The 15,506-nt window shown below is 42.8% G+C and overlaps 1 protein-coding gene across 5 annotated transcripts in view; it reads right to left on the bottom strand.

Annotated features, from left to right (window-relative positions):
- Window positions 1-9,175, bottom strand: part of LOC118775211 (latent-transforming growth factor beta-binding protein 3-like) — a 42,870-nt gene extending 33,695 nt beyond the window's left edge. For all 5 annotated transcript variants that reach the window (XM_036524990.1, XM_036524995.1, XM_036524994.1 and 2 more), the window contains exon 1: window positions 8,667-9,175. In XM_036524990.1, coding sequence (XP_036380883.1) covers window positions 8,667-8,907 — 241 coding nt within the window. In that variant the 5' untranslated portion in view covers window positions 8,908-9,175. The remainder of the gene's footprint in view (window positions 1-8,666) is intronic.
- Between the last annotated feature and the right edge of the window lie 6,331 nt (window positions 9,176-15,506).

Below are 15,506 nucleotides of genomic sequence, written 5' to 3'. Positions count from 1 at the left end.
CACATTGACAATTCCATAGTTTTAACTTCAGTATTCCCCAAATTTCCCACCCCATCCTACATAGAAATAATGGCAAGAGTTCAGGTATACCTTGTCAAAAAAAAAAAAAAACAGGCAATGGTTTAGAATGATGCCTTTTTCATTCTGCCTTTAGGGGGACCCCAAGGGCAAATTCGGCTTGCCAGATTCCACACTCTGAGCATCTTGTGTCTCTCTCTACAACACTTTCCTTCATTCCAAATAACCACTTTTAAAGGAAGCATAAAACAGAATGTAAAGAATGTTAAAAACAGAAAAAAGACTTCTGTACGAGTTCATTTTTCTGTACTCTCAATATCCCCCATTATAGCTTGAACTGCATTCTGTTAAACTTGGTTTGTTACAGTGAGTTGCCCCAGTATGATCAGATTTACAATAATAATAATCATCCGGTCACCACGTCTGGCTAAAAATGGCCTCTGAAAGTGCAGGATCAACAAGCTGTGAGTCGGTTATTTTTTTTTCGGCATAATAAACACAATATTATCATGAAGGTTTACTGAGTCACTGATGAGTCACTACTAACACACTAAGTAGGTAAAGTAAATACACCGTGTGTCCTGTCCGAGCACAAAAGGAAACTAAAAAGGGAATCTTCCACGCGTCGCTAACCACAGGAGGACAGACATACACCCTACTCCTAATCTTCTGCTTCTGTGGCTCAGTCTTGTCTGTGGTCGGCAGCCTCGGCCGTCTGTCTGACAGAAGCTAACTCTAACACTGCGGCCTTGATATGACATCACCCTTCCCCACCGCAGGCATTTTTAAACTGATACAGAATGGTAAGTAGTTTTGTGGCTTCTGCTAAAAGTCAAGAACTCCACAGGCCGGCACATAAACTGATGGATGTCGACTTCACAAAGACGTTTCTAAGAAGTGTATCTGACTTCTAAAGAACGACACAAACTGATTTTACCCTAGGGATACATCTGTTCATTCACTGCCCTTTCTGTCTAAAATCTGGTAAGAATTTGCAAGGCAATCAGTAGGCGATAAAACTGACTGTACTGCTGAGAGCATGTTTTGGTAGCATTAGTACATTTGGAGAGGCCCTGAGAGCAAGGCCCGGTCCAGCTCCATAAAACAAGGGAACAAACTGCCATTCAGAGGCAAAGTCAGTTTAAAATTGTAGATGGAAATGCTTGGTGAACAGTTTAGGAGTGCCTGGTCCACCCAGGCATTCCAGTAAAACAAGGCCTGCCCGAGAGGCTAAGCAGCCAGGCAGGACTCTTAAGAGAGTTCAGCTGGTCCTCAGTCAGTGTGGCATTTTTTTTGCTTGCTTAGCTTTCCCGTTTTATTAAACCGAACATTGGACGGAGCCCTTCCGTGACCAGGGTGTGCTCTCTGAATCAGGCCATCTGTGTCAACAATGGGAGCGCTAAGCAAAACAAAGTGGCACATCCTCAGTACACTGGACCGTGATAGCTACTGCATCGTGCAGGATGTTTTAAAGATGATATGCTACCTCGGAATGATTTTTAGACCCTAATATCTGAAAAAAGAAACAACATAGTGCCTCTAAAAGTTGACGAAATGCAGCCATTTTTCATTTGGTGTGCATGAGGCACAACAGAAGCACAAACACCTGCACGATCCTTCCAGCTCGTCTGATACCGCTGAAGCAGCGGCCCCTTGCTGCGTCGGCTGCGACTAGTAAAAAGTAATGATAATGGTAATAATGAAAAACACATCAACAAATGGCTGGCCTGTCTTCACGGTCAGTATAAAAGTATAAACCACGTCCTCAAATAGCCGGGCTTTTTAGACGGGTGAGGTGACCACATGCCACTTAAGCCGGGCTCGAGCAGACCAGGCCAGACATCTGTAGCTGTACCCAGAACCCAATGAAAATGACATAATCATGGCCTTTAAAATACAGGCCTGGGAAAGTCTCCGGAGTTTCCTATAGCAGTCGCAGGCAGTCCGGGAAGAGGCCGCTGTGTTGACCGTGTGGGACCGTAGCTACACATAAACACCGTGCCCTCCAGCCCTGAATGCAAAGCCTTATGTCAATCCTAGGCTATGCTTTATGATGATTAGGCACAGAAGAAAGCTGCACACACACACACACACACAGGGGTGTGATTCCAAATCAAACCCACACATGAAGTCCGGGTCCAAAAAGATGAGCCCTGCAGCATGTCATTTTCTTATGTGGTGTTCTGTTTTTGGCACCTCTCCGCTGCTTAAGCCTTGGACCATTTCCTTTAACCGTTCCCCGACCAGTCAGGCTCTCCGAGCGGTTCTTTTCACGGACGCGCAGCCAAGGAGTGACGAGTGTTTCAAAAATATGACATGAGCTTTGTCTATTGTATCCGTCACAATACAACAACGCCAAGCAATCGCATATCAGATAGCAGTCCTATTGTGGGTATGAACCAGGGAAGAATCTGTGGGCACGTAATAGGCAAGCATGTGTGGGAGACATTTAATCTGCCATGCCAAAACTAACGCATCCTCTCAGAAAACTAATAAAAGTCTGTCGTGTATTACAATCAATGACAAAATACAGTTGGTACTTTGACATATCAGAAGTTGGATAGGGACCAGTAGCCTGGGTACAATGTGATACAGCCTAATCTCTCCTGCCATTCGTTAAGATGCTGTTCCCATTGGTTTTTATCCGGCAAGCAGCAACACTGTTATTTAATTTTAACCTTCTTGATCACCATCCAGCTTTTAATGGCCATGGCAGTCACACTGGCTGAAAGCATGGCATTGCACTTCCAGCTTTAAATAACCGCTTTCTTTCAACCCCTCACAAAGCTCTTTAAACTCGGCAAACGAGGCTGTTTGTCTACACGATCGAAATGTGAGTCAGACTCTGCTCTGATACACAAAGCATTCCCTCACTTGCAAAAACCTACTTCAAATTTGTGTTTTGTTTTTGTGGCTGGAAGTGCCAAAAACAATTTGGTCTGGTCTATTTTTTCACCCCGTGAAGAATTTTTCCCTCGACTGGAACGCCTTTCGATGAAAAATACGAGCCGATGAGAAATCCCCTCAAAGATAACAGAATCAACATGTGACCCCCATATGTGTGTGACCACCATGACTGCTTGACACAGTAATCACCCCGTAGGAGCGAAGCAGATATACCACAAGCACAAGCTTTTCTCAGAAAAGAAAAGGAAATAACTAATATTGAGGGCCAATAATCCTAGATTGCTTTTTTTTCAAAGAGGCCTACATTAGAAAGCATTCAGATGTTCTCATACAGTACAGTAAATATCAAGGTTTACAAAACTGACTTTGTGAAGCAATATCAACAACATTTTAAAGTACATACAAAATTCCCACAGGCTTTAAAATGGAAGAAATCGCTGTGCATGATTCACCTAGTCACCTCACCATATTCTTTGATCTTTCATCTTCAGGCTTCTGAGGGTTTTGTGAGTAGGCACAAAAATATTGGTAATAGAGATGGGCCTGCAGTCACATGACGAATCCATTCTCAGACGAAACAGATCACTGAGAGAGTCAGCACTGGACCGGGCACAGACACGTCACTGGGCATAGCGCAGTGTGTGGAATGCCCTGGAAAGATTATAGGCTTTCAGTCACCCTGTAGCCAGGAGTCAGACCACAGCATCCTCAACCCCGGGCAGCACATTAGGAAGTGTCTGCATTGCCATGCAGTCAGAGGGCCGAGGAAAAGAAAACAAACTTAAAGTGTTTGGACCTTGTGGGCCAGAATCCTGCAGGCTTTAGAGCTACCAATCATCAGCCTGTTTGAATTGGATCACAAGTCACACGTACACCTGTGCAGGGGGCATATTTGTATGTGATGCAGATTCTCTTTACAGGAGCCTTGAGAAACATCCAAACACTTGAGTTTTTGACATAGGGTAAGCTGGCTTCCTGTCCACATAATAACCAAAACTGAACAATTAAGGGGTGAAGTGCAAAAGGAAACCAGTTAATTCTGTACCAAGAAGCAGAGCATTAATTTCCCTGGTACTGCTTTTATGCATCATTTGTTTCATAGTTACATGCCTGGAATAACCATCATAGGTCTGCTGAAGATTTTGATCTGAGCCGAGTTCCGAAGCAGATCCTTAGCAACAAGAATGAATCACACTCTTGTCCTGACTCTAGGGGGTGATGTCACCCTCTGTAGCAGACTCACGTGCCCCCCCGAAGTCTCATGGTCTTAACTCCCACTGAAGTGTCCGTCAACTGATAGGTATTGGTCTCAAGTATTCAAGTTGCAGGGCGTCATTGTCACAGCTAGGTAGCACAACAAAAATATTATTAGCTTGTTGATCTAAAGACCCAGCCCCTTAGCCAGTCATACCGATCATGCTCATGTCCTGACTCAAGGAGTGAAATCACTTTCTGAAACAGACCCAGAAGCTTTCTGAGCTACACTACACTCGTGCTGTACTATGCATCGCCTTGTGTCAGTTCTTGACTTTTACTTTGTTTTAGAGTTCAGCAGACATCAGTTTCAGTTTGAGTTATGTAAGATTATGGCACACAATTTTAGCCCCACCTAGAGATCCAGAATCCATAAACCACAGCTTGCTGCGGTTGCTGCGGTAGAGCAATCCTGAGAAACCTGGGATCTGCTGCCAAAAGACAGTTTCTTCCATTTTAAACCCTTATTTGAATTGCTTCTTTGGTGGTTAATATTTAGATGGACATTGCAAATATATGGAAAGTTGTATGCACTATATGCTTATGTGGCAGGTTGCATGTGACATGTGATCAAGAGCGTAAGTGGAAGTCAAACCTCAGACCCAGGCAGCTAAGATGGAAGTATTATTTAGATTTCAAGTTTTGACTCCTTCATAATTGTGTCTCAATAAATCCAGAGAGGGGTACTCTTCCTGCTCCAAATATTTGAAAATTTGCATGACAAATATTTCCCACAAGTTGAGAAATGAATGGCAAATTTTTAAAAAAAATCTGTCCACCTGGTTTTCTAAATATATTCCCCCTTGCCATAACCTGAGGGACAGTGGGGAAACAAAACAAACATAAAAAGAATACTTGTTCTATATATGTTCATGTTGACATATGTCAATTTGATTAAATGCTTTGGCAACACAAATTTTGTCTTGTTGTTTGTCTCGCTGTAAAAATCCATGTGAATCACACCAAGCTGAACTGAGGTGAATTGATCTGATTGAACTGAAACTCAACTGAATTGAAACCCCCTGCCACAGTGGTCAGAAGGTTCTGAAAAAGCAGGAAAACCTTAAGAACTGTGGCTCTCGAGAGCCAGACATGGCCAACCCTGGTGTTCAGAGAAAGCAACCACTGTCTGTCAGTTTTTGCAGACTGAACTCCTCACTTTTCCTAACCCCCTGGAGCAAAAAGCGCTGTCTGACTATCCAGACTGACATGCGGTAAAATACAAGAGGGGTGGGAGAAAGTGATGTGGCAACACAAGGTAAATGTAAGAGGAGCTTGTTTATTCATGCCCTCGTAGAGTGCTTCATCGCCTCTGCATCTTTGGCCCGTGCAAAGAGAGAGATCAGCTAGACCCACCACACTCTGGAGAGGCAGAAGAAAAAATGCTTTTAACTCAAGTCATGCCAATTGCATGAGTTGAGATTCTGACCAGAGGTCGTCACCCCCCCCCCCCCCCCCCCCCCCCACACACACACACACACACACACACACACACACACACACACAGATCTCAGATCATGCACTAGATCCACATCTGATTCAACCCCCCCTTTCTAATCCTCGGCTAAATCTTGTGGATTTCCCACACTGTCAGAACAAGCGTATGGTGTATACTGCTCTACCTGGCTCTAGCAGAGATTCTCATCCACATCTTATAACTACTGAAACTTAGCTTGAATCACCCTTATAATGTCTGCAAGGCTTCTGATGTGGCTGAGCAGTGTCCAGTGAAATCTTGTGATATTTCGTGTTATCCAGAGAACCTTCCATGTCCTACATTTTCACAGCTGTCTATTTATTGAGGAAATTAAGGACTTTGCCTAATTAAGGACCTTGCCTAAGGGTAAAATAGCAGTGCCCCACCTGGGAATTAAACCACCAACCATTGGGTAACAAGCCCAGCTCCTTACCACAAAGCCAAACTGCTGCTCCTTGGTATGCATCGAAGGCTTCTAAGTTTGTAGTGTCCACGCAGTGACCTTTGATAGAAATACCCAATCCTGAATCGGGAGAGTTGCTGCTGCATCAGAGCAACTCACAACCACACGCATCTATTTAACGCCTTTAGCACACTGGTAACTGCTCTACCAAGTAGTGCCTGCTCCAAACACAGCCCTCTGACCAAAGCATTGGCTCACTGTCTGTGGGGAAGTGCCCTCTGGAGAATTCATGCGGTGATCAGTGTGTGGTGTGGTGCCAGGTTAATGCGCTTGATGGCTGCACAAAGAAATTATCACAGGAGGCTCCCAGCCTCTGCCAGCTATTGTTCAGGCCACCCAGACGCTGGTCTGGTCTGGAAACGCAGGGGTATTCAACTGATCTCTGGCCAGCTCTTTCCATCACATGCACGCATACGAGCATATGCACATGTCCACAGACACATACAGACATAGACACATACAGACATATATGCATTCACATCCACACCCGCGCGCACACACACACACACACACACACACACACACAGACACATACACACACACAAACTCCTGCCAAGAGCTGACCCTGGCTCACATTGCACTCTGAAGCCCCTGCCAGACAAACTAGCACAACTGAACAAAAGGCTGGTTAAAATCATTTTACAGTACAGTTGCAACACCAGACACAGAGCACTTGTACAGTAGTTTCATACCCCAGAGCCTGTATACAGATCCTATAATAACAAGCAGACCAAAAGTTTACTCAAATTAAAAAGGTATGAGTGGATCAGAAACGTGACATATAATTACACTGTTATTATCCCTGTGTTGTTTTTTGTAATGGTGAGAATATGTTTATAGTAAAATGCAATTCGCAGTTAGTTGAAAAGAGTCAGTGATGACAATCACTCATTGTCAGTCTTTTACACCGCAGAAGGAGAGCTGACAAATAGTGCACAGCTCCAAAAAAATATTATGACACTACACTGAATAGCCAGTCATCAAACAGAAAGAATCAAAGACATCCAACGCAACAATTGCCTCCAAAAAAACATCAGTAACTAATATGCTCAACAAATTTCAACAAAATTATTGGACAAATATGTCAGAAGCTGAGATCAAACAAAGTAATTGCCCAGTGGGACACGCTTCTGACTACACAGCTGAATCCTCCAGGCAGCGGACCCTGCACAGATTTCCATAAATGCTGCTTTCACTGCCTCTGAATCAGTTTCCTCATTTATTTTTTACCACTGTAGTTTATTTTCGTACCATTTCATGTTCTAAAGGGAATTTTAGTCTGTATGACATAATTACGGGCTTGGAAAAAAAAAAGTTAAATAAATGCAGGCCCTTTGAGTGAGGAGAGAACCAAAATTGGACACCCCTAATCAAAACTAATGAAAAGTTGAGCAAATAATTATAACACTTTAGAAAATAGATTTCCTGTCCTGGCATTTGTCGTACTCCATAAAAAAAAGATAAGCCACACATGATTAGTCCAGACAAGTGTTCTTTCTGGCATGGGTAAAAACAGAGCGCGATGGTTGTTTTGTTTTCATTGTCGGTGCATGACCTGTCGAGGCGCAAAGTTTCTACCAAAGCCAGCGGGAGAGGAACAGTAATCGTCAGTGTAGGCCGCGCAGCGTAGACTGTGTGGCACCATGCCTTACCACAGTTTATCTGATATGGTGTAGAAGGAGTCAAGTCATGCCAGCGCGACAATATGGGGAAGAGATTACAAAATACACGATAATACAATGAAACGCTCTGGAAACGATACATGCATATACATGTTATATTCGGTCATTTAGCATTAGATTGTGTAAGTTTTGGCAATTAAAAAACACATTCACTGACTTGAAAAATACCACTACGAAGATTGCGTACATACATTAATCTGAGATTTGCAATGTCCAGAAACTGAGAATGAAGAGGGGGTACTGGGGGCTGCTTCAGGAAAAACAGGATTCCACGGAAAACTTTAAGTATCAAATTAGTAAACGAGTAGTAAACCGCATAGATGCGTATAATTCATGCAATACATATTTTTAGGACTGATACTTCTGGTCTCATCCTCAATACTATGCACCGGTGCTGTGATGCTAACATTTTACAATTAACCCAGTTGATTGAAACGGGTAAATAATGAAATTGCAGACCTAGTCGTTGTGCCTCCCAAAATAATTGCTGAATACCGCTGCAATTTTCGTGTGGGATGCACTGACAGAAGCAATCATGTCCGCGCATTCGACCGGACCCACCAGTTCACACAGATTTAGTGGGAGGAGTGACCGCCACTGATACTGAAAACCAGCGCTGTGGTGTACTTCAGCGGTCTTTGCTTGTTTATTTTCCCTTTCAAATCCATGAAAACAACTTTACAACGGATGAATATAAAACCCAAGAGGTATTCTATTCAAAGGAGATTTTTTTCATGTTTCAAATAACCAGGAAATGGATATGATCCAGCAAATATTACAAAAATGACACAACTGTACCGCTAAACTGAGTTCAACATCCATGCGCAATAACAGGCAGACGACTCGCAGTCTCCTCCTCACTCACCCACTCTGAAGCCGGGTCCGGTGAGGGTGTCCGCGGACTGTCCGTTCTCACCAATGAGCGTGGTGTTGTTGCCCTGCTCACAGGTGTCTTGGCATTGGCCTTTAAGGCACGTCCTTTTGCAGATCAGAGGAGCGATGACCACCTTGAAACGTTCTCGGGTCGACGTGCGCTCGACGCCAAGCGCCAGCCTTTGGGCGCCCAACCAGATAATAAGGAGATGGAATATTATCAGCGAAGGCATGCTGGCATCCTTGGCCACTTCGCGCGGAGAGGCCAAATAGGTGGACTGCCAACAAGGGTTCTGCCCGAACCTGACCGCCCCTTTCTCTTTCTCTAGACCTGACCTCGTTTCCTTACGTCTGCAAACAACAGGTTTGCCCAACTCGCACCTTTAACGACAGCTAACACTAATATAAGTAAGAACCGTCAGTGATGTCCTTTTTAAAAAGGAAAAAAAAACAAACTTTACGTTTCCTCACAGTTAAACATAACTGTTCCAAACCAAACGACATAAGGCATTGTTAAATTATAAAATAATAAAAAGAGGTTGTCGGTTGTCAGATTGCTAAACACCGAAGAAAACTTCTTTTCCTGTTTTCCTCTGCGTTCTCCTTGCTCCGTGCTCTTGCCTGGATGGTTTGTGTGTGTGCGTATCAAGAAGGGAGGAGAGAAGGAGAGGGAGCCAATCCTCTACAGAGCGAGCAGTTGGCGGCAGGCCAGACAGTTCAGAAGCTTAGCTGAAAGTGGTTTCCATGTTGCCGCTTCTCTCCAGCTCTTTCCTTTGCCCCCCTCTCTCTCACTCTTTCTGCGAACGATGACGCCACAGCTGTGCATGTCACTCTGCAAGCTCACCGCAGCTGCCCGGACAATAGCACGCATTCGAACGCATTCTGCGTTCCAGCCCCGCGGGGCAAGGGACAATATACCTTTGGGGTGACACTTTGTGGCAATATGCACTTGTCCTTCTCCCTTGGAGTCGAAACCTGTATGTGACAGACATATTTTGTATTAGGATATTTAGAAGACTACATAGAGATGTATTTTCTTTAATGCAGTCCATGGACAGCATGAATGATAGCCTATTATTGTAGCATGTAATGACAAAGATGTAACGTTTAATATCACTCATATAATACATGTATCAGAGTGTGCAGTGTAACGGAAGCTGTTAAGGCACAGAGCAATACCGATTTTCCACACGTCAGGGAGAAATATTTTAACATATTTTTTATGAATGCTTTTAATTTCAATTATTTCCGCCATGATTTAAATGAAATATAATGGTGCATCTTTTATCAGAAATGGAGACTGCACTAATATATACACTTATCTGTGCTGATATGTTCTAAACACTAAAATATGACAACAAAGATATGCTTTCATGTTAAGTTTACAGAATTATTTGTTGTGTTTCTTTGTTGTGTATTTTTGATAAGGAAAATATCTATCTGAGACTCACTTAGACTAGTACATTTGTATATTGTGTCCTTGTACCCACTGGGCAAAACCATTTTAGTTAGAAAAGTAGTTAAAGCACCTCTTCAAATATGAACAGGTGTAGGGGCAGCATGATATTTAAACTATTTTCATAAAAGAAAAAAATCTCTCCTTTTGAAATGTGAATGATGAATACCCAATGACTTGTATGCCAACTTTTTAAAGTACATTTCTGAGGGAAGAAATATAGGAGTCAAGAATCTGGTCAGAAAGGGGTCACACGATTGGACAGGAGGAGAAAGTGAGAGAGGGAGTGAGGGTTGAGTCACTTCCTCTTTGAAAGTGAGAAAGTTTGTTTTCAGTCATTAAGGGAATGACTGCTTCGCTCTTGGGAGAGTTCACAGGCAGCTCTCACATTTCTCTGCCTTTCTCTACAGCAACATCCGCTGCCAAGACACACACTCGCACTCGCACACACACTGCTTGCGAGCTCCACTCTCCTGCTCTCCTGTGTAAACACTTTGCACTGCTCAAAGGCCCACAGTGTTGCAAAAAGCTGGGGGAGTGGGGTGGGGTGGGGTGGGATAGGATGGAGGGGGTGTTGTGTGGGGGGGGTGTGGGGTGGGGGGGGCACCGAGAGGCCTGACACCAGCTGGACTGACATCTGACAGCAGCAGCTTTGCTGATGTGTTGCCATGCACTGAAGACCCTGATGGTAACTGGGATCATACTTGTGGAGAAAGTGATGCAAAACAAGTGCACGTATGAAGAAGGAGGCTTCACCTATCGCAAAAACTGTATGTTACTTGGGATCGGGTAGAACTCTTGTCGGCAGGTCACCTCTGACCTGTGGTCACCTGTGTGTGCCACCCTTGTCATGAATCTTCATGATGTGAATGAAATATAGCAGTGTGACATTTAGCTGAAAATGGAGACTGGACAAACATGTAATAACTGTTTCTCTCTCTCAGTATGTATGTCTTACTCTGAAAGGCAATCATGCTGTGTTATGACCAGTGATGAGATGGAATAGCGTGAAATGACTTAATTAAATTAAAATGACTACATTTTATTGGGCTAACAAAGAAGTGGCTTCACAAATATTCTTTTTACAGGGACTGATCATCCCATTGGGATGGGAACTTCTGACCCATGACCTCATGTTATGTTATGATGTCCATGTGACACTCTCCAAGGTATATACTGCACTGATGACATAGACATGGTATAATAAATGTTTTTCTAGTAATGCCTCTCATAGACTAAACAAAGTCCCCAAATAAATGTTCACCTTGAGCCTTTGCTTTAGGCTAAAGTATCTTACAGCCAGAATGCAGCTTTTTTGCATAACTTTTTGCAAAACTAAACAGAACATTGTGCTATTGATTAGCTATCATTTTAAAGTGCCAGTCTCAAGATTGTGTTTTCAGTTCAATCAGAAATTTAAATGAACCTGATTGAAAGTGCAGTACTATATACTACACGGTAAATTTCCTTATTTATAGTTTTATCGGTTTAAATAAAATGTCCTTAAGAAGAAAAATGAGTCAGGTTTTGGAGTGTTTAAAAGGTTCAGAGCATGTCTCTTCCACATCCAGTAAATAAAGAGCAATTTAAACAACTCTTTGTATTCCCCACCCTTAGGCTTTTCATGAATTCCACCAACAGAAGACAGATCTTTGCCTCTAGTTTTTATTCATCCTTGCAGAATTACGATCAATATGTACATTGTGATCCTTATTTGAACATGACTTGTTTCATGTAAGATCATTTATTTGCTATTGCTGTGCTAAATACAATGGTTATTATAATTTATCTACTCCTAGATTAAGGCTGACTGTTAAAGAAACACTGAAAATTACCACTATGGATAGGACTACTGCTGCCACCACTACAGCTATCGCTAATGATACTGAAAATGAAAGAAAGGCCGGGGGAAAAAATATGCAAGAGAGAAATATTCCGTAAAAAAACTGAGCTAACCATGGTGGCAGTATGAAATATGCTCATTCTGTCAGCAGGGCTGGCAGTGCCTGGGACACGGCCGAGATCTCGGGACTTGAGTCACTGCTGAGGTTACTAACATAATTGAGCACCGCTGAGCAAACAAGGCAGACAACGCAGGGCCGAGCCGATGTGGGTGACCGTGTCTGGGAGGTATATGTGTCTGTGGTTTATGGGGCTTTTTAATGTTCCTTTGCTCCTGTTTTTCCACAGCGCACTTCTATAAAAAGTTCCCCCCATCCAACCCCGCCCTGTGACACACACACACAGCGTCACCACTCCATCACCTCCCTGTCGGAGGGCGTAAAAGACAGCAGTGACGCACAAGGCATTTTGGGGCTTCCCTGCTCTCAAAGAAGAAGACGAAGACGAAAAAAAAAAGATTTGTGTCGATATACCGTCCCTGAACTCCTTTCCAAACAAACACAGGCACCAATCCATAGGCCTGGAGTTACACTGAGATGTTCATTTCAGATAGTATTGTAATGAATGTAATGTAATGTAAATATCTGGCTTTTTTCCAGTGTAACTGTTATTTCCTGGTCAATTTGATACAAATTACATCACCTTTGAAATTCCGGAATCCAATTTTGAATCTTGTCATCTACAGACCCGTGAAATGGGCAGCACCTGAAGTCACCTTTAGTTAAGCATTCCATTTAACATCTGTACATTAAATACAATGCTGCTGTATGCTGTGAGTAGTTTTATTGCATCACAGCAATGTTGAGACAATTAGCTGTTAGCTGGGCTCTTAGTAGCTGGGTTCTACAGTTGCACTTACTTTCACAATAAGGCTATGCTACCTTATACACCAGGCTACAGTCAAGACACTACAGTACCGATGCTCTGTCAGGAGTGTGTTGGCTTTTGGATGAGTCTGCTGAGAGTGAATTCAAGAAAAGATGATGAGTAATTTATCACAGAGTGACGAGGTTGTGGGTGATATGGTATGTAGCAATGGTCAGAGTGCTAGTATCTTAACTGTGTCAATTATACCACTGAAGTGTCGTTTTCATTACAACTGCGCTGTTGTGTAACTCGTTATTATATTATTATTATTATACTTGCGACTTCGCAGAAACTTTCGCACGCGGCCCTCTGTGCAGAAGCGGCGGGAGTTATACATGTATTTGCACATGATTGTGTATTTAGCTAAGGGATACAAGGACTCAAGGTTTGAAAAATACATCGTTTCTTTATTAAGAGAGCAAGATTTACTGCTTTCTGTAAATGTCGCCGGCTTGCATCACGAGTTTCTTTCGAAACAACTTCGAATCACAGCGTCGTTTGTTCGAGTGCAGTTGCAGTGTTTGATTGCGTCTTTTGCCATTAACAACGCAGCAAGCCTGACCTGCATTATTTGTGGGACGCACAGGGTAAATGTGAGACAAGTGAGAGATCTGGAGTGCGTAGTAGCAGCTAACATTTGCGCGTTATAACCTGCGTGTTGAAGTATCGGGAGACCAGGAGACATCGTGTCAAGAGGAATCCACACCGGGTTTAATGGTTTTATACGAAACGTAATTTCCTGGCGTTTGGGATGGAGAGGGGGGGGGACACATTTCGTGCGTGCACTCAGTTTTGTCTTGTAATATAGATATTATTGATCGATTGTATTTGTTGTTTATGGATATTCTGTTTGGGGTATGTGTACATTAAATTATTTACTGTTTCTTTTTCTTTAATTGATTTAATATTTGTTCATTGGGAAATGGTCTGGTCCAAGGGTGGCTAACGGCCTTAAGTGGCCTCACTCAGTGTGAGGCAATAGGATGAACATTATGATCGTAACCTGATTGCCCTATGTCTGTTGTTCCTTTCTTTACTGTAAATGCTTATGTTTTTGAACATCATTCTTAAGTAAATGTTACATCACTGTTCTCCCCAATTTCAGTTGTCTGCCTTCTGTTGACTGCCTGATACTCCATTTACAGTATTGAATAACAATGTATTCTCAAACCTGTTTCTTCTCCAATTAAAGATTAGGAAAGTCTCTGCTTGCACAGTATATCAAGAGTTCGGTTTTTTCTATTTACAGATCTCATTTAGAGTGTATACACCAACAGCCGTGGTTACAAAACTACCCTAGCATTTGCAAAAGACTAGTTATACAGTAGTTATCCAATTGCCATATTCTTTTTTATATCTTGAATCCAGGGAGCAGTTCCCCAGAGAGCTGGCACCACCTGAAACAGAGCCATATTCTGCACCACAGAATTGCCCACAACCCTCATTCCATGATGGAGGGGAAAAACCCAAATCCATTTAGATTCCTTTTCAAGCAGTGAGGCCCCCCACCCACCCACCCACCAATAAGTCAGCCAGCATTTTCTGACAGGGATCCGCCCCCCTCTCACACAATAATTAAGAGGTTGTCTGAGAGGATATGGACTGAAAAACAAGCCTGGGTGCATGTCACTGTCTGTCTGTTAGAGGTTTGTTTGTCTCACAGAGCTGGTACACGTCTGTGGGGCAGTCCCCACTTTGGGTGTTTTTTGGAAATAGAGAAGATCATCTACGCACTGTTGCCGCCACAACATTGTTCTGGCTTCGAGAGACAAACCGCTCACCAAGTTGTTTTCAGCTCTCTCTTTCAAGGCCATTTAATGAGGTACATCATGGTTTTTATATGACTGTTTTCCCTTAACCCTGTGGAAGTGGCACTAACCAGCACCACTGTCATGGAATTTCATTTTTTCTTCGCGCCAGACCTGTTATGACACCTATAAAAGTATGATAATATATATACAAATTACATTTATGCATGTTCTGCGGCCTACATAGGAAAGATCGGTCTTAATAGAAGAAGGCTTTCAAGGTGCAAGAAACTGGAAAATACAACAGTCAGCATCACCACATACCATAATACTGATTTATGGCAAATACACAATATGCACCACTTGGCTGGGACTGTTACAGGATAGTTATTGATGTGCATACTGTGGCTGCGACCTTTTAATCACCTTCACCTGTGATGATGTGTCAAAAACACTGTGACCCTGGGTTTTAGAAAGTTCAAGGATGAGGTCAGTGTGTAAATATACTGAAGACAGGCAGGGCTTGACCGTAACAATAGCCTGGTCGTCTGGGAAAAACAAACGTCATGAGGTTGTTACCCATTTCAGCAACCATGATTAAAAAGTGCATGGCTGTATTCATTATATGACCATGCATAAAAATATGACCATGCTCCTCCACAGTAATGCCACCAAGTGGCAGTAGTCGTAGCCAGATATTCTGTCCAAGTGCTGAGGAAAGCCAATAAAAATGGTTGCCCTTCTGCGATCCCTCAAAAATGACTCTTCTATGAAGATAAAACTGCTTGAGCATTTATTAATAAATTATTTTCCTGAAGAAAGTCTTCCTGTAATGTTCTGTAACCTGATTAAATGTCTA

This window comes from Megalops cyprinoides, chromosome 3 (assembly GCF_013368585.1).
Source record: "Megalops cyprinoides isolate fMegCyp1 chromosome 3, fMegCyp1.pri, whole genome shotgun sequence".
NCBI classification, from domain to species: domain Eukaryota; kingdom Metazoa; phylum Chordata; class Actinopteri; order Elopiformes; family Megalopidae; genus Megalops; species Megalops cyprinoides.
The sequence above is the reverse complement of the archived record's forward strand: the minus strand, read 5'-3'. Positions and strand labels throughout refer to the sequence as shown.